General features: G+C 38.9%; 1 protein-coding gene across 1 annotated transcript in view; it reads right to left on the minus strand.

The window, feature by feature from the left end:
* The window catches only part of gstcd (glutathione S-transferase, C-terminal domain containing), a 45,265-nt gene that overhangs the window by 3,690 nt on the left and 21,609 nt on the right, over positions 1 to 19,966 (minus strand). Inside the window, exons 6-11 of the mRNA XM_041037251.1 lie at positions 12,856 to 12,971; positions 12,444 to 12,488; positions 11,909 to 12,037; positions 6,547 to 6,680; positions 3,708 to 3,738; positions 927 to 996 (exon numbers count right to left, since the gene is read on the minus strand). Coding sequence (XP_040893185.1) covers positions 927 to 996; positions 3,708 to 3,738; positions 6,547 to 6,680; positions 11,909 to 12,037; positions 12,444 to 12,488; positions 12,856 to 12,971 — 525 coding nt within the window. The remainder of the gene's footprint in view (positions 1 to 926; positions 997 to 3,707; positions 3,739 to 6,546; positions 6,681 to 11,908; positions 12,038 to 12,443; positions 12,489 to 12,855; positions 12,972 to 19,966) is intronic.

A 19,966-nucleotide genomic window follows, 5' to 3' on the forward strand; every position in this document is an offset into this window, starting at 1 on the left:
AGGCTCTAATTCAGCAGCATTTATTGTGGTGGTGTATTGGTGCGAATATTGTAAGGTGTTCCTGTTATTTTGTCGACTCCCTTAATGTTCCTAGCATTCATATGTATCAGTACTCCACAGAAACCACTTATTCACCTACAACTTCACACTGATTATCACAGTTTTCTCTCAGGATTTCCTTTAAACACAGACTTCAAATGTACTATGCAGTTTAGCAGTTGGGTAGCAGGTGGCAGACACACTAAACGCAAGCTTTGGTCTGCCATGCTGCCTCGACGGTCACAGAAACACTGGCAGGCTCTTGAGAGAGATGAGATCAAACATGGTTAGAAAATGTTAGTGCGACAGGTTGAGCCCTGTTAAGTGATAAAGAGCAGAAACCACTGTGACAGGTGATGTCAGGTACATATGAAAGGGCTTCAGAGTGACGAGGCAATGGAGAGCCTCCTCAGATTCAGAGGGTGGCTTTGATAAGCTGGAGAGCTATCAGGGTGAAGAGAGTCCTCATCATAATGAAACACTGTACGGTGAATCTTCAGCACAGGCCTGGAGGTTTCAGTGTGACAAAACACTTCCCTCTGAATCTGACAGAACTGATCTGACAGCTGCTCACTGCAGCTGTTTTGTCACACTGTCGAAATCCCCGCATTAACATTTTCCACACTTCTCACAAGTCTAGACCAGTTGAAAAAGTAGAGAAATGGGGTGAGGTCATAGTGTAAAAATCACAAAAAACATTTAAAACATTCACATGTAGCACAATAATTGTTTAGCTGTGACACTGTGGTACGTGATAAACTGAAACTAAACCGGCATTGTAACTCTGAGCTGGCAAGGTCACGAAATTTATGAGTCCTTCCGGAAAAAAATGCCTGATAAATTTCTTTGCAATGTGAATTTAAACAGTGAAATTTAACACACAGTACCTATGAGTCGTCTCTCAGGAGGGAGCTGGACAGCAGTTTGGTCTGCAAAGCGGCAGAGGATCATGTGTTCCTGAAACAAGGACAGACAGTTTATTACTGGTAACACCAACACGCTTCAGTCCTGCTACTGCCACAATAGCAAAATTATCAATTAAGTCTATCAGAGAATTAAAGAAGTCCATAAAGGTCAATTTGCAAAATAAGACATTCAGTGAAACATGAATTTGCTCTATCTACTCATTCATCTTTTTTTCTACATCTTCTCCCTACTTCCTACATCCTACTTACAGCTGTGGACAGGGAAAAGTTCTCATAAGATAACTAGTCAACCACATGAGTAAGAGTTCTAGGTAAGAACTCAAACCAGACAGTGTTTAATGTCTTTTTTTTTTTTTTTTTTAATTAGCAAATTAGCTGATATTAACATACAGCTTCACAGAGCCATTGCCATGGCTGTATACTCTTGCTTGTTTAAGTGTGTTATCTCTTTAAACTGTCACTGGACTGAGTGACAATGATTGACTGGAGTGATTTCTCTGCATTGTGTAAATCATTAGTAGAGCTGTTTACAGTATGCTAGACTAGTTGACCAGATGTAAGAAGTAAAACACAAAAAAAAAAAAAAAAAAATCGAATGGCAAGTTTTATGTCAACGACATTACATGATTCTAAGACTCTTTTCATAAAATCATGCCTGCAAACTCTCCAGAAAGGTCAGGTGAACCTTGGTCATTTATTTATATCCAGTTGTTTTGTCCTGTTTTTACCTTGCTATGGTTCATGGAACAAGTGACTCAAGAGGGCGGTTAGTCATCTCTAACCTGCTTCTACTTTAATTGATTCTATTCCTCAGTCTGCAGGGTCAACGCTGAATGCAAGGCCACATAGCAGGTGCTTAGAGTTAGAGCTGAGCACCAATATCTCACACCATTAGCCCTTTATTCCAGCGATATACCATTTGTCAATGTGCTGTCATTCTGTTTAACAACTGTCGTTCAGGAAGGACAACTATGGTTCTGCTATAAAACAATGCAATGCAGCTTTTATATCTTCAAGTGCCAGCTGGAGTTTAAGGGGCAGAGGCACAGGAAACAGTGGGGCTCTGTGTACTGAGCCCAAATGAATGGCAAATACCAAACACGGCTGTTGAAAGCAAAGCCATAGGGGGAGGCAGGGGAGAACTAGAGCTCAGGTTTAAAATGGCAGATAATGTGTCTGCTGGTTTAAATAGAATATAGATTTTTCCTGCTGTGTGGTGACATGTTCAGCTTCTTATTTCCAAACAGAAAACACAGCAATTGTGTTTTAGTTTTTCCTCACTAGGCTTTTGGACAAACAGCAGAGAAACTGCAACTCAGTATAACAGAATAGTACAACTGCCCAGTATCTTGCAAATGATATGTAATCTTTTGTGACTCTCAAGCCTTGTCTTTAAGAATGTGTTTCTTCTAGTGCACAAAAGAAAAGAAGTTAGAGGTGGTCCGATGTTGTGACATGTCAAGTCCTGAGGTTGCTATGGCTAAGACCTGCAGCAAGTTTTCCACAGATTCTCCCCAGGGGCACTGACATGTCCCATACATCATCATGGGATGGGCCCTCCCTGAGCACAGTGCCGTGTCTGTGCTAAGCGATAAGGGATTGAAGACTGGAGGGTGTGAGTCTCCCTCTCGCAACTGCCTGGGGAATCTTTGTTCCCAAGACGGTGATGTGCCCAGAGATGTCATTCACTTTATTTTACTGTCCCATAAAAAAATAAAATAAATAATTAAAAAAAAAACCCATAAAAGCAAAGAAAGCAATATAATAGAAACAAGTGGAGAAAGACTTACTTATGCCAAACAAAATAAATTTATGTCAGCTACTTTTTGATGTTTTTAGATTTTTGGTACATCCAATGTGGTCAAACTGGGCTGATTTACAATTTAAGTGTAGATTAAGTCCTGCATGATTTTGTGGAGTAAAAGAGATAAACATGGAATATGGTTGATATTACTTGACAGATGATAACAATACAATGTAATATAAACAAAACATAATCATACCTTTTTAAAGGACTTGAAGTTAAGTCGACCCTGTAAATCTGATTTTTAAAGGTTATGTTACAACTGTGATGCTACAGTAACTTCCTGTTTATATACTGTAGTTGCCCTACAAATGTTTCCAAGCAACCAATTTACACGTTACTTACTGTATTTACTTTTTCTAGCTAAGACTTTTTTCCCCCAAATTTTAGTGGTGCGACACAGTTTAGCAAACCACTAGCTTGAAACCGGGTATTAGTTACTAAGAATTTAAAAAGGCCTTCACAAACGTAGTAATGGATTTTACAAATAGCTGGCGCAACACGCTTGTTTCTCATTTGTCTGAACATTTGTCTGAATCTTGTCTGGCTGCTGTGTTTGCTGGGTGTTGACAGTTGTGGTATGAGTAAGAGCTTTCACTGGGTCATTGCACTCTGGTCCAGACATGTGAAACTATAACTTTCAAACCAAATGCCTCTGAACCAGCAATGCTTCTGTTAATGAAGCAGCATCTCAACTAAGATGCAATTAGCGAGAAGAAAAACCCGTCTCATTGTGTTGTAACAGACCACATAAGACTCTAATGACTAGAATGCTTTAGACTAAGTCATGACCTACAAAGGCGTCTTTGGGTGTGCTTAAAGTGAAATGAATCTTAAACACTGAGTTGCTGTAATTCGATATTCTGCACTTGATATTTTGCCTCAGTACAAATGAATAATACATGCAATAGAGGGCTTTAATCACATTTAAAACATACCTTATAAGTCAGAGTTTCTTGGAACTTTTTGCTGTTAAAAAAAAACAAAAAAAAGAAGAAAACAAAGGACATTTTGAAGTTAAAAAATGCAGTGATTAAGACATAGCAGTAAAATGTATTTACTACACTTGTATGACATATGAACATTAAGAATATGCAACAAAATCTAAGGCTCAACAACACACAAACATGCATTGTCTCCAAAACAAACCACTGTCTCTCTGGGAAAGAGGAGCTTTTATAAAAACAGGGCTTTTGCAGTCACATGGGAACAAAGTCAGTTTGTTTGTGATGGTTAAACATGGTCAGATCATTCCTGAAGCTAATTAAAAATCAACACGAACAGGGTCAGGGGTCAGGGGCCAGTCAGGTCACATGGAGAGAAGTCTTAAGTTTAACTTGAAATGCTTTCGCTTAATGAAATGGGCAATTTAGTTTCACAGCTCATAAAAACCTGTGAACTGCATGGAATGTCTACACCTGCAGAATATACACACAAGTACCTGGAACATGACCTGAGGGTAAAACACTAAAAGTAGCAAGATGAAGATTGACGCAGTCAGGTGCGTAGGCCCCTCACACACACTGCCCTGCAGAAACACGGCACCTTGTTGTCCATTACAGCTGCAAAGTCTTTTTTTTCCTTTGCCGTTCTTTAATATTTTATGTGGAGTCGGGAGGGGTGAAGTGTCAAGTTAGCGAAAGTGAGGAGTCAAGAAACTAAGTATGTGAAAACTCCTAAATATTTATAGTACACACTGAGGATCCTCCCCAGGGCACTATTTTAAAGTCCGTTGTGTCATGGAAACAAAAAATATTAATTCCTTATTTGTAGGAAGGGGCCTTAAAATCACATAACAGAGCACCTGAAAAATAGCAGTCGACCATTTAACCACTGCTCTACATCAGTCTGTAAGTACATTAAAGACCTGGTAACCACAGCTGCAACATCAACACTTCATGTTGGGTTACAAATCCTGGTGAAATGAACATAAAAATGTATTAAACTGATGGCAACACTGAGATCGACCAGTGGCTGATGGTATCCCACTCTTTTTTCTTGTGGCATGAGTCGGTTTTTGGTGTGCCGCTGCCATTCTGCTGTCTTATGGCATTTATAAACACTATGTCACTCATTTTTACTATCACATACATTTCTCATCGACATGCACCCACTTTACCTGACATGTGCCAACTCTGATTACAATACACTGATGCTGAATGCGGCTTACAAATGGCCTATTGTTTCTATTTCCCTGGCAGACAACACAGGTGCTTGTCTCTCTTGTCTCAACATTTTCTGAATCACTTCCCACTTCTGTGTTTTCTGGATGTTGGGGTGTGTGTTTGGTATGAAAATGCACTTTCATCTTTCGCTGGGTCCCTGCACTCTGGTCTAGGCATGTGAAGCTAAAACTTTTCATCAGTCTGACAACTGTAACACTCTAGTTGCAGGATTAGAAGGACATCTCTAGTTCATTCAAAATGCAGCAGCCAAAGTCCTTACATGTAGATGAAAACTTGAACGTATTACTCCGGTACTGAAATCACTTCATTAGCTCTTGGTACAATACAAAATCACCATCACTTAGTGGTTTGGCTCCTCAGTACATATCTGACTTGCTCACTGATTATAAACCGATCAGGTTTCTCTGGTCTTTAGATGGAAGCTTTAGCTTTACCCATAATTAGATCCAAGTCTGCTCAGGGTGCCTTCAGTTACTGTGGCCCTGCTCTCTGGAACAAGATGCCTGCTGACCTGAGGTCCATCACAACCTCAAAACAGAAACTGACATCCAAAAAGCAAATGGGGTAAAATTCTAAATTTGGATAGAATATTGGATGGAAAGAAGAGGAAAAGAAGACAGAACCAGAGGTGACTCAACCATTTTTCTGTTTGCTTGCCATTTTTGGACAGTTCCAAACAAACATGTCCTCGTACTATGTGATGCCCCCAGTTCTGGTTAAAATAACCATAAAGGGAAACGGGTAGTGACTACATCAGAAAGGAAATTGGTAGAATTCTTCAACGCCACACACTGCATGATGTTCACAGTTTCTCAGTTGATCACAGACCCTCAGTTGCTACAGCAGCAAATCTACAAACAGCTTTGTTTTGTAGTCTTCAGTATCCTAAAGTTGTTTTAGCGACATACTACCATGTTATGGCTCGTAAGCCATTACAGTACTATTACTCAACAGAGTGCTGCTATAGCAACAGGATCAACATCATTAAAGTACAGCTGCTCTTTCCACATTTCCTTCTCTGCTGTTTTGCTTCTTCCATCTCTGTTCGAACAGCATCATATTTTGGCTTACAATATCACCAGGACTGGAAATCAAGTGGTTAGTTCTCTGTAATACTGTGTGTGTAATGTAAATCCAATAAGAGTAGCATTTCTTGTCTGTTGCCTTCAACTGGATTTTCCAGTCACTCTGTAATATCCATGACAGCTTCTACTTAGAGAACCCTATTCTGGGTTGCTGATAGAGCAGGGCTGAGATTAAAAAGGTGAGGGGTGGAACCTGTTGTGAAGGCGATGCGACACTGCTGCCTCATACTGTCAGTGGTGATGATAAGAGACAGGAGGTGAACAAAAAAGCGGCGACAAGAGATACAGATTGTGTGTATGTGAGAGAGAGAGAATGAGTGTGAAAATGATTGAGAGTGAGAGCATGAAAGAAAAACTGAGAAATCACTGAAAGAAAATGGGAGAGGGGAGAAGCACTGATACAAGCAGGGATCTAACAAGAAAACTACAAGGTCAGAAACATTATTTTAAAAGGCAGAAACCTCGAGATGTGACACTGGACTGAGGTGCGGCGTGCAGATACAAACCTCTTGGGGAAGGTGAACTTGACAGCGTTCTGGATGAAGCCGTAGCAACAGGGGCTGATGACAAAGGCAGCTCCTGCCTGGATGCAATGCTCCATCACCATGTCTGTTGCAACACCACATGCATGGAGGGCCACCTGAAGTGAAACAGACAAAGAAGAAGAAGAAGAAGAAGAAAAAAAAAAACGACTTACTTTCACCAATAAAACCAAAGCTTTCTTGAAAACCCTCTTAGTCCAACAGAAAGCTCCAAACTCAGTGCACTTGAGAACATGCACTCAATCTCATTGATTACTTCATAATGGCTGCTGCTACTAAATACATCTATGCTCTCAAAGGTGCAGACTCTGGGAGTTAGTGCAAACAAAATGTATTAGTGCATTAGGAGCGGCGGCACGAATTCCCATTGAGTGGGTAAACTGTGGTGATGAAAACCTAGCTATGCATTAGTAATAGTGTGCTTATATATTGGATGGCGGAAAGGGACTAAAAGACCCAATATTATAGCCTGTCTGGATTCCAGACATCTCTCTCCGCAGGTACATCTGCAAAAATACATTATGGCTCTTCAAAAGCAATAAGTTTAATATCCAAAGTACAGTGGTAAAATAGATGATTTCCTCTCAGGCGTACGTTGGATAAATAGATTTTTTTGCTAATGGTCCAAATAAAATGCATTATCAATGGTCTGATAGGACAACAGCTACTCAGACTCAGTGAAATTAGCTCCATTCAACTGAAGTAGCCACCTCAAACTTCCATTCTCCTCTTCCAATTAATTGTCATCTTGGCGTCCGTGAGTCTGAATCCACTGCATGTTGCCTTGACAGCAGTGCCACACAGCAGAAGTTCAGAGCCGGTCAGGGCAGGAGTAAGCCAAGACTGGCTGCATCTCCAAAGATTAGGGAAGATATAGACACTCTAAACATGGCCAAACTCACTCATAAAGTCACTGAAATGTCTGGATGGGGGTACATTTCTCAGATGTAAATGAGCTCTCCCTGGAAGCTCCACAGTTGCAGCAACCCTTCAGTTCACAACTACACAAGAAACCAAAGGTGTATACTTGAAAATCTGCAAACGTTTTTATGTGTAATTTCACAGTCTCTACTTGGAAATAAGTTTTCTCATTAGCGTGGAGAGCTCCACATGGAAATATGTTGTGTTTGGTGTGTGAATGTTTATCAGAAAAGAATAATTTGTTCCTCTACAGAAAGATGTGCATTTATTTAAATATGAAGTTATATAAGGAGAGACTGAATATGAAAGAATAACCAGAAAGTGAAAATTGGGGAATTAGCATCAATTACCTGCATGGCCTTGCATTTGACACCTAATTTCCTCTAGCGTATTTTTTCATGGCATCAGGGAAAAGCCTCATATTCTCTCAACAGCATGTTTCAGGCTGCTGATTAGGAAGAGGAGTCGCTATCAAAGATTGCATGATGTTACATCCCCACATCTAAAGCAAAATTAATTAACAAAGTTACACCATCACTCTTAACCAGCTACTTAATGTTGTGCATTAGTCATGCTGTGGTAAATCCTAATTACATTTTATAACCTTTAGCCTTGATTTAACAGAAACACAAAGCCACTCAACCAAGAGAAATTCATGCAACTAGAATAAAACACATTGGGATATGTCGTGATAAATAATCATGCATTTCCAGTTCGTGATGTAGACAGCATATTTGTTAAGAATGTTATTGTCTGTTTTTAATGATAAAGCATTGCCTCAGCCCAATATGTTCTGTTGCTAAATAAAAATGCATAATGGATGATGAAAATCTATGCCATGCTGATTTAAATCCTTCCTACAGACATACAGTACAGTATTTCTTACATGACCTGCTGAGTTTTACCTCTGCACATTTAACTGAAGGATGAAATCATAAATTAACATGCCACAACCAAAGAAGAGCTTTTATAAAAATACGTTTCGTATTCATTTTTCTTTTGGGAAGCAGAAAAGCTGTTTCAATCTGTATTTCTCTCTCTCAATAATCACATCACAGAAATAATAGGGCTCCATTATTCACTCTTATTCAAGTAATTACATCCATCTGCTGTCCTATGAAGGCCTGAGACAGAACAAATTCCTGTACAATACATCTTATTAATACTCTACTTAATCAACATCACACTCTTTGGTGCCTGTTCTGCCTGTTCTTGTGTGTTAGAGTTTTGGAAGTCCAGTTTTGTTTGTTGCACTGATTTTGTTACAGGAAACTTAATATTAACAAGAAAAGAAAAACATGAATCATCTCCAAAAGCTTTATGTCAGCAGAACCTCATCAATTGAGTTCTCTTGTTTTGTATCTATGATATGTGAGCCTTAATGTGTGTTTATATGCCCATACAAATACTGTATGCGCATGTGTATTTGTGTGGAACAGGCTAGAATAAATATGATTACATGGAATCGATGCATTGTTTCATTTCAAAGGTGGATGCAATGGTGCATTTCACTGGAGATAAACTCAATCTTTAAGTCTTAAAAAAAATGAACCAAGAAAAAAAGAACTGGACTCCTTAAATCAGTACTGGAATTAAACCTGATAAAGCCTTATTGGAATTGATAAATACTAATTTTTAGATAAGGCTTAGAGCAATACCAGAAAGAACTATTTTCTTCACACAACATAAAGAAGTGAACTAGAAGAATTAATTGCAAACAATCAGATCCTAAAGCAGGACCTGGATCAGGATCCAATAAAACCCAAATCAACTTCAAGCTCCACAACATTTCCTGCCTCGGAGGTCTGCTGGCTCAGTGTTAGGAGAAATGATAAAAATTAAACACACTTTATCTACAGACTGGTCCTGATATCAGTCTAGTACCTGGGCCAGGCAACTGCAGACAGGAAAAGCAGGCACTGACTAAGAATAGGGACACCTCAACTTAATTAGCCTGATTAAATAGCTGTGACTAAAAATGGGAACATGTATAATACATAACAGGATTAAAATCAGGGTGATGTGTGGCTCATTCAGGTAGAAATATCTGTATCATGCAGGAGGAAGCTTAGCAACGGCTGAGGCTGCATAAATGTTGAGGTATAAATCTCAAGAAGTGCAGAAAAGGACAAACATAAGCACCTGTTTCAAACGTAAATGTTAACATTCATGTGAAAAAGCTCTGTGTGTGCATAACTACCCATATATTGTAGAGAAGAATAATCTGTGCTGTTTGTTTCTTGCCAAGTGGAACAGGTCTCAGTGGAGTGACGATGCTGAAACAATAGCTACTTCTAATTACAGCAGGTACATACATATATATATATATTCCTGTTTTTCCCAGAGAGAGTTAAAGTAAGGCTAGTAGAACAGCTGGCTTTTCTGAAACCGGAATGTGACATAAGTCAGGAAGATGAATCTCCCCAACATGTTTCGGGGAAGACACTGACCTGAGACACATAAATAACAACAGTGATCAAGAGTGATGACAGTACAGATTCTATGGGAAAGCAAAATGATGCATGTGTGGGAACAGAAGTTAGAAGAATTTTTTTTAAATCCCAAAGACTTGTTTTTTTGTGTGACAGAGCCAGGTTCAAAGCCCATAAACAACCACAGTTAAGGACATATTTGCTCTAAATTGATAGTAATTATCTGTTTGAGAAGTCAAGAGCTCTGTAGATGAAGGTGGGTGTTTGAAAAAGGACCAACAAGTGTTTCAACCTGCAGTTGGAGAGTGCTACTCAAAGTTGAATTTTAGTTTGTTTTAACCCCATTAAGCATTGAGTTTGAAAGTTAGTGAAATATTTATTCTGTTTTCACAGGTATCTGTAAAGAATTAAACACATTTACTGAGTCGGATTTTTAAGCTTAACATACGGAAATAGACACAACTGCAGTCTTGGCGGAGATGTAGGTTACAAATGTGTGATGAATTAAAAAGTAAAAGGGTTCCATGGCTAAGTTGCCTGCATAAAGCTTGAAATGGCTGGCAACCATTTTTAGTTTCATTACGAACACTTCCCAAAGATTACACTTTCCTTTCCAAAGATGACGGCTAAGCATTTAAAAGGGCGTAACTCTTAAGATCTTGGCTAAACTATTTTGAGAGCAAACCAAAAGCATCTTTGGACAGTAGATTTTTACAGTAAAAAAAGAACAAACAAAGACAAGCGAACTATTAATATTCCAAATCCAAGAGATCCTTTAACCCTGACATTACCTTTGTCCTGTACTGTCTGGGTAAAACTACCTTTTGCCTTTCCAATAATTAGAGAGGGGACAGTGACATACTGTACACTGCTTGACTGAAGTGCAGAGCACTAAAAGGGCTCTGATTAAAAGCTCCACTTCGGGAAATGAAAAGCCATCTTAGCTGCTCTGACATAAATAATTGCACGTTGGCATTTTCAGTTTCTGGAAAAAGATGAAGGAATGACATGTCTCTCCATGTGATGTGTGGCTGTGCTTCTCTGAAATATATAAATATTTTAAGACTAAAAATACAATGTTCAGACACCTTGCAGTAAAGTTGTGATTGTGGCAGAGTCTGAAGTCACACATTGTAGAGCAGCGTTAGTCAAAGGTGTTTACTTGTCAGTTTCAGTTCATCATCAGCAGTGAGAAACACCAGGTTATCGGCTTAATTATTATTAACAATATTTTCACTTCTAAATTAAAAGGTTGTGTTGCACCTCGCTGTCAAAAATAGGTCAATGTACTGTGTATATGCACAGTGGTAGAGTTCCCAAAAACTGACCTAAAAGCCTGATGATGGCAACTGTTGTGTGTTTACAGCAATGCTTCCAAACATCATGCCGACATCTTACATACATTATAGTATATGGAACTGGATCATTACTGTCGGATAGGGTGTTACATAATTTTAATGCAATGAAATAAATTAATGTCTTCAAAAAGATGGCAGTGGGACTACACCAGTCTGATTCTCTGTATTTCCATGTACAAATGAGATTTAGCCTCCTAAGCTTTAGAGTTTGCCATAATACTGCTAATTCAATTTCCCTTATTTTGTAATTATTCTGTTAGCAGGCAATTCTGTGAGCAGAGAAAGTAATCTGATTTGATTAAAATGTGTGGAATCTGAAAATTGGATTATGATTAAAATTTTTACAAAGTGAAAATGAAACCAAGATAAAGGAAATTAAACAAATGCTACACATAAAACTATGGCTTATGTATTATAGCGACTACAAAACCATAAAAATATGGTACAGTATAGATAATATTATGACTACTGTTAATTAATGCATCTGCCTCAAGTTCATTGATTTTTACAATCAGATTTTTAAAACAAGCTTTACTTTGTATTTACTTAGAATACTTGAGCCTCAGTGATTCACAAATGACAAAGGCACGTTTACGTTTTACTTGCTATGCTCACCCCAATGTGAAAGGGTCCGGTGAAGTAATCCAAATTGGCCTGAATGAAGCCAATGTTTTTCAGACCGAGCTCTGCACTGCGACTCTGGGCCCTGACCAAGGACTCTTCTTTGTTCTCAATGAGGATGATCTTGAATAAAGACAGAAAAAAACTCACACAGCTGCATGTGATTGCTACTTGGTTTTGCTACTACTTCAGATGACCTGGAATGAGCTATAATAAATGTATGAAAACATATGACAATGTTCTATAAAATCAACAAGATCGTTGCAGGAAAACGCAATAAAAGCTCAAACTGAACAATAAACAGACTGCAACTGACATGAGATTACAGGAGGCCTATTCTCAGATAATAAAAAGAAACTGAAAAAAAGTTTTTAAAGATCACAAACACCATACAGCAGTATTGTCAGGAAACATATAATGACTAAAGATGATTAATAACTTTATAATAATCAGTTGATTGATTGGTTTATCTATTCATCTACTACTCTTTAAAATTAAACATACACATATCTGCTGAAACACACATTACCTGGCAATCTGGAAGAGTGTGAGCCAGAGCAATCCCCACATGTCCCTGAGAGACAACACAAAGAAAAAAGAAAAAGAAAAAAAAAATGAAAATGCATAACAGGAAAACAGCACACATCAAAGAGAGCATCAATACAGTTATGATTAGTGCTGCCCTTTCCAACCATGTACTGACCCTTTAGCCATGCATTGCTACCGCTCTGAGTGTGCATTTTCATGAGTGTAATTACCATTCTGCCTGCGTACACATCGGCCAAAAACAAAATGCATTTAAAGAGGAAAAAGAGGAAAGAAAAATAAGAGAACTACTTCCTTTCAGATGGCTGCTAATGGAGGAGCAGTCTAATGTACCCAAGGTCAGGTGCAGTGATAAATATACATGCAAACCTGGACTGATGGATGAGTACACGTACCGTTCCACTGCAGAAATCCACAACGGTGTATCCCGGCCTGGCTAGCTCTGTAACCATGGCAACCAAGTTATTCAGCTGTTGCCTCTTCCTGACTGCACGGATATTTGACATTTTCCCTGCAAGAGAGCACAAGTTCTTATTTCATCTGAGCATAAAGTGGAAAAGCAACAGGTTTTTTTGTGGTTTTTTTTTTTTTTACACGCGACATCTCTGAAAATTTAATTAAGAGAAAACATACATACATAAACGGAATTTTGTTATCATTTTAAGAGCCTATTTTGTAGCTTAGCAGGTTCCAGTCAATACTGACTCATTAAAACACAGGCAACTTTAGCAACAAAAAAAAGGGTCATTATACTTGTTAAAAATCACACTCCACATTTTTCATTACCCTAAGGCTGCCCTCCCCCTCCTCAAGTGCTCAAATTTTGATTTACAACCAAACAATTCAAGTAATGGTTATAGCACACAGATGAAAAGGCCTCCACTCTCTCATCAGCATGTTTCCAGACAATTGCCAAGTAAGGAGAGCAAACAATATTTCAACATCATCAAAAGCGAGCCTCCGAGCCAAAAACGTGTCCTCCTTGTTTGCAGCACAACTTTCTCTCGCTGTGCGAGCAGTATGTACCCCATTAACTCAAAGCACATCTCCTGCATCTGCCTCTCCCGTCTTCTAGCACGCCACATCGGCAGTGGGCTGCTGACACGCTGTGACGAAAACATCTCTGGTCCATAAATCTAGAGTCACAAGTGTGACTTTCATTTACTCCTGAGTCACACTCTCATATCCACACAACTGGAATATCAGAAAAATATTATTCCTATACTTTCCTGCTCGCACTGCTTTGTATACGGCAACAGGGGACGGCAGCTGGCAGAAGAGACTTTTCACTCACACGGTGACACGAATAGGAGATTTCATTCAGCCTCTCATACTGGCTGTTATTGAGTGGATCCCAGTTGTAGGGAAAGCACAATGAAGAAAGTGAGGGATGAATTTAAATACAGAGAAACAGCAGGAGTGTATTGACAAGGCTCGGCTCCTCATTTGGATGAGTAATTCACACGGGTGCAGTTCTATGTATCCACGGCTCTGGAGAGGCATCAATATAGAGGCCTTTTGATGCATCTGAACACACCGAGATTTTAATTGCTAATTGCGATGCAGTGGGTGATAAAAATCAACAGGGCGGAAACAGAAAGGCTTAGTATTGAAAAATATAATAACCAAATAAAGAAACAGCGTAGGGTATCCACGCAGGACTCAAACTTATCATGTGATACAAAATACGTTAAACATGCAATAAATTATTATTTGACCACTTGGGGGCAACACTCACATTTTATTACCTTATAAAGTTGATATGGCAAGCTTGTTAGCAAAAACCTAGATATTAACACATTTAGAAGATACAGAATCACGTCAGAATTAATTTAGTGTTTCCAACATTTCCAATGTTCCAGTGTCCAATGTTCACTGTACTTGTAGCTCTATGTGTGGCCACCTTCACATATAAGCAGTCATGTGATCCTTTTAAGAGAAGGTTTAAGAGGAGAAGGTTTTGCCCAAAAAAGCCTTGCTAAATATCCTGATTCCCAAATTTTCATTGGAACTCACTGGATTTGCTGTTGGGAGTAAGGACGTACAAATCCTGTTTTATGCTTCAAAGGCAAGCATGTGTGTGTGTGGGGGGGGCACACAAAGCTGTTTACAAAAGGTTGCACAAATATATCAGGCACATCCTTAAAGTTGTTAATGTGTGCTGAGTGCAGACAAAAAAGGGACTATAGGTCTATAACGCAAGTCATAACAAAAAAAAACTGAAGTGCAAAAAGGCGTGTGTTCCTTGTGTAAGAAAGTTAACAAATTGATTTCAGTCTGTATATGTGTGTGTGTGTGTGTGTGTGTATGTTTGACATTCAGCATTTTTACTCAAACAGGCTTGTGTTTGATGAAAGTTCACTAAACGGGTTAAGGTCAAACCCATAGGACTGAGTGGGTGGCAGCAGAAGAGCCAACCACATGCGAGTCGACCTCTCCCTTTGTTTTCAATCTCATTTTTAAATGTAGGTTCAGGGAAAAGAGTAAATCGGGGAGAGGTCTTTAAAGTTCAGGCCCTGGGTCGCTGTAATTGCGTCAGATTCACTCAATTTCAGATGAACATCACAAAGTATGTGTCAAACAGAGTAGGGGTCAAAAAGCCACAAGACGTGAAAAGAAAAACAAGAGTGGGAAAACAGTGTAGAGAATGCTACACATTCCTATAGAGGCTTTATGACACATAGCCCATGAAACTTGCTTCTTGAATTTCAAATGGGTAATATATAAAGCAAAATGGATCTTTCAACAACATAATTCACTATGTAAAAAGACATAAAAAAAGTTTTTTATTTTCTTTTAATTTTAGGAAGTGCTTTGGTATAAGTATAAAAGGGAGAAAAATCTAAAAAATTAATTAAAGCCACAAATGGCTATAGTTTTATCATTTTCACAATAACTGGCAACATCAGTCCCCAAAGAGAATTTCCCTCTAAACTTGCAACCTCATTGAAGGTTTCATTTAGTCTGCCACAGCAGAGAGTGTGGACAAACTGTGCAGCTGGTAAATATTTAATACTTAATTAATATCTTGATCTTCACTGGCTGTCACTTATAGTTTTACTGAAAATGATCCTCAGTGTCAGTATTAGTTCCAGTAAAGGGTATTAGTATTTTACTGTGTTACATTCTAAGATAGAGGCAAATATTGAATTTTATTGAAACTGGACTATGTCAGGTTTTTTTCAGGCAATACACCCAGGTAATGAGCCCACATGGTAATGCTCCTACACTGCTACTTTGCAAAGAGGGTCACGTAGATACGACTTGTGGGCAAGCGAATCCCCCAGGTTCGTCATGAGACATCATCATTTGTCTTTCAGGATTAACTTGGCGCTATACTGCAATCGACTTGCCTGGCAGAATGATAATACTGGATGGTTCTGTGAAACCCTGGATTATGTTCAATAATGAGGTTTTTGAATGTTCAATGTCAACATTTTTCATCACTTATTACTACAGTGTTCATACACGGCAACTACAGTCTGGTTAGTATGGCCAGGGAGGCAAGAAAGCTAACATCTATTAGTGGTCTCAAAAAGAACACAAACTCCAGTCCAGTAAGAATGTCTTGTGAACTGTCAGAGGTTTTCTGAGACACAAACGTGGGAGGAACATCAAGGACACACTGGAGGGTAAAATCTCTCAGACGGTGTCCAGGAGTGCTTAGGATCCCCAGGAGGAGATGGAAAAAGTATCTGAGAGAAGGCACATTTCCTTTTCCCAGCAGTGCAGCGTTGGACAGCTTCTCTGTTGACACCACAGCCTTGACCAGGACAAGTGAGTGAACGGATGGATGGGCCATCACTAGCCCACACTGCAAATTGTGTATGTGAATCTTTTTTGTGACCATGTACAGGTAGTCCTGTCACCACTGTAACCCTTTCAGTATGGGATACATTTAATGCAGCTCTACTGTCTCTTTGTCCCACCTATAACTGTTCAAGTATTCCAGCAGGAAACACATTTATTGATGCAGGGCTTGAAGCCAGGACAGTCTCAGGATTCAATAAACAAAATCATTACGTGACAACATGATGCCAGACTTTCCAGCTTAAGAATAAGCTGTGATATGACAACTACCATTAGCCTCAATGACAATGAATACAACCGCTGCATCTGAATGAAGCTCGGGAGAATAAAACACAACACCACAATTTTTGATGTGGAAACCTCAAAACTCCAGCTCACAAGAGAGAAAAACAATCACAGACCATGTAACTCACAGAGAGCTCAGAACAAGAGAGGCCTATCTGCAAGGTGATTTTTTTTTTTTTTTTGCACTTTTTTTTCTCATGCATCCCAAATAGATCCCAGCAATCACAAGTATGACAGAAACTGACTGCAACTGTCATCTAGCCAGGCTCAAATGATCCACTAGCAAGAAGAGCTGTTGACAGGTGGACATGAAGTGAACTCCCCTTCTCTGTCATTATTCACATCACACTCTATGTACCAGACCGAGGATGAGCTCCATTATTTTAGCAATTAGTCAGGCATTGTACTTTTTTTTAACCATTATTAAGCCAAGTATGTACAAAAATGCAAATAAACATGCATAAATTATCACTGATGGGGTGAAAGTGAAGACAACATCAAGTCAAGCTACATGCCTGAAACTATGTTATAGGAAATTAAAATCTATAAAACACAGAATCCAAAGACTCCTTCCACACTGAAAACAGGCATCATGTAATACAATCCTTAGTTTGCATGAGCCTAACAATACACTGACAAATGAAAATCCAATGTTTGGCCAACTACTTTTTTTTTTCAGCAAACAAAACCAAAAAAATCCACCAACATGGTAAGATTATTCTTCTTTTCTAATCCATACTTCAGACCAAATTTCACAAGTTTTCTAGAATTGAGTGTAATTTACTTCATACCAAGTGTCGCTAACTGCATGTTTATGTTTTGATTGAAGATTCTCATTTCTGAATAAAACCTGAAACAAGTGAAACTTCAATGGGAACAAGTGCAATTATCTAACAGATGTGTTTCTTGTTTTAAGGGTTAAAAAAGCCTAATGTTACTGATGTTTTTTATGCACTGGACAAATGCTCATGCGTAGAATGATTTCTGTTTGTCTGCATATTAATTTTCATACAACCTAACTGCAATATTCTTTGGATTTTTAAATTTGACTGAGTGTAGTGAAGAAGACATTTATTTTCCATCACTCTTGCTGGCTAGCCACAAAGTCTTCCTTTGCAGTCGAAAATGTAATTACTTCCTTGTTCCAGTTTAAGTTTCTTTGACCTCTCAGTATATTCTGCTGACATGTTCTGTTGGTTGGATTCAGATGGGGCTCAGGTGTTTTCTTCTGAAATACTTTTCCGTTTAACCTCCTTCCAACGGGCTGATGTGAGCTGAAAGCAGAATATACTGATGTTGGCGGTGTTTATGAACAGGTGCGTAGACAGCATTCCACCCGGATAACGACTGGCACAAAGCCAGCGAAGAAAGAACCATTAAGAGTCTTGGTATCACTGAAACAAGTTTTCAGTTTTTCCAGTAGGTTGACATCTGCCAATGTTTTCTTCTCAGTGAGAAGAAAACATTGTGTGGCCACGTCACGAGGGGAGATTGAAGATCCATTAGCCCGTGTGTCCTCTACTGTTAAAAGGTGCCTACTCCTGCTGGCAGACAGCCCTGTTCTCTTCCTTTTCCCCTGATGCTGCAGAAGTGCCCATGGCCTTATCAAGCAGGTCCATCACACAGATTAGAATGTAAACACACTGCTGTGGCCTCTGTTTGGACTCTGCGGGATCCAACAGCTACCATCTCTCAAAAGACATGCTGGTTTGAAGAGCAAACACGTGGAGATATGATTAGAGATCCAGGTTTAGATTCAGTTTTTAAATTTATGACTTCAATGTTTTGAATTTTTTAAAATTTGTTTTGAAAAATAATTTTTAACTCTAGATATTGCCATACTAGCCATAATACATACAGGAAAAAGTTCCTTTCTGAAAATTACATGTGAAAGAGGGACTGAATTATATTTGAGGACAAAGAAAAACTGTACCAGCACTTGTGGAACAGTGTGAGTCTTAGTACTGTGTACTGTAATGTAGATTATCTATAGCCTTGATTTTAAAAGTGTGTATACCAAAGTTAGGCAGCCCCAAAAGTAACCTACAGAAGTTATCTGCTGGTTCACATTACATGTTTTGCTGCTACAGAGGAAATAAATTCCTTACGCCTGGAAAGCGTCCCCAGACGTCTTTACCACAGAAATGTCCCAGACAGAGTCATTTGTCAACAGCCAAGAAATATGGTGTGTCACAGGACGTCATGTTAGAAGATGGTGAGCCTAAAAGGATAGTCTTAAAAACACTTACGTTACAGAAGAACTTTACATGGTTCTAAAATGGACTGCTTCCAAGAATGTGTCAGTATACGACTAAAAAGCACAATATTTTATTTTATATGCGCATTATCTCGTTATGTTGGTGAATTTTTTTTTAGAAACAAAATGTATCTTTATTTTAATGTCTCAGTACATTCAAAAGGTATTAAATATAGTATGTCTACCTATTTTGTTTAATTCCGTGTTTCTCATCCTAACAAACTCTTTACCCAAAACTGTTGTTGCATGAAGGCCTGCCTTTTTTAAATCTTCATCTTAATTTGGGCTAATATGGAATACTGCTTTAAGTTTTTCATAAAATATACAAATAGAAAAATGTTTGGGGCAGCTGCTGACTGTCTATTACATTATTACTAAATTTGGCAATACATATGGTTAATAAAAATAAAGAAGACACTGGTTTATCCTTTTACGTGGTGATGTTGAAGGCAACCTTAACGATTTTTTTTTATGGGCTCCCTTTTTCACACCTCACAGCCAGATTCATGAAAACAAAAGCAAAAGCACAGGTCAATAAATCAAGGAGAAACTCTGAAAAGGGTTGCTAGTGGCAAGGAAGACACGTACATATTGCATCTGTCCATACATCTTAGTGTATGTGACAGTATAAATGGAATGATGTAGCATGTGAATGCACTCCAGATATAACTGCTCCTGTGAGCACAGGGGCGCACAATATGTAAGTGTTGTGTGACGTGAAATAGAAACAGGAAGGTGTGGTGGATCATTATCTTCTCAGGCTGACTTTCAGCAGCTCCTCTGATTCGTATCATGTCTGAATGCCTGGATCCTGCTCAAGTAGTCATGAATGTACCAGCGCGGCAGTTCAGACAGGATCAGGTTGGCTGTCTCAGTCCTTCTGAGGAACAATGTTTTCTTGTCTTGGCAGCTGCTCAGAACAATACAGTGTGCATAATAAACTGAGGAGATGGTGTGGGAGTTCTTGGAAAGGTTAAAAACTAAAGCACACTGAAAACACTAAACTATCACTAAGCACAAAGTTAACCTGTTAACGCCTGCATCTTGCAGCAGCCCAGTGCTGTTGTAGCTGCCGAATAATATCAAATCCATACACTGACTAAGCCACAGTCGGTGCAGGTATGTGAATGTTCCATTCAACAAAAGGCTGAATA

Source organism: Toxotes jaculatrix, chromosome 4, assembly GCF_017976425.1.
Source record: "Toxotes jaculatrix isolate fToxJac2 chromosome 4, fToxJac2.pri, whole genome shotgun sequence".
Classification (NCBI taxonomy): domain Eukaryota; kingdom Metazoa; phylum Chordata; class Actinopteri; family Toxotidae; genus Toxotes; species Toxotes jaculatrix.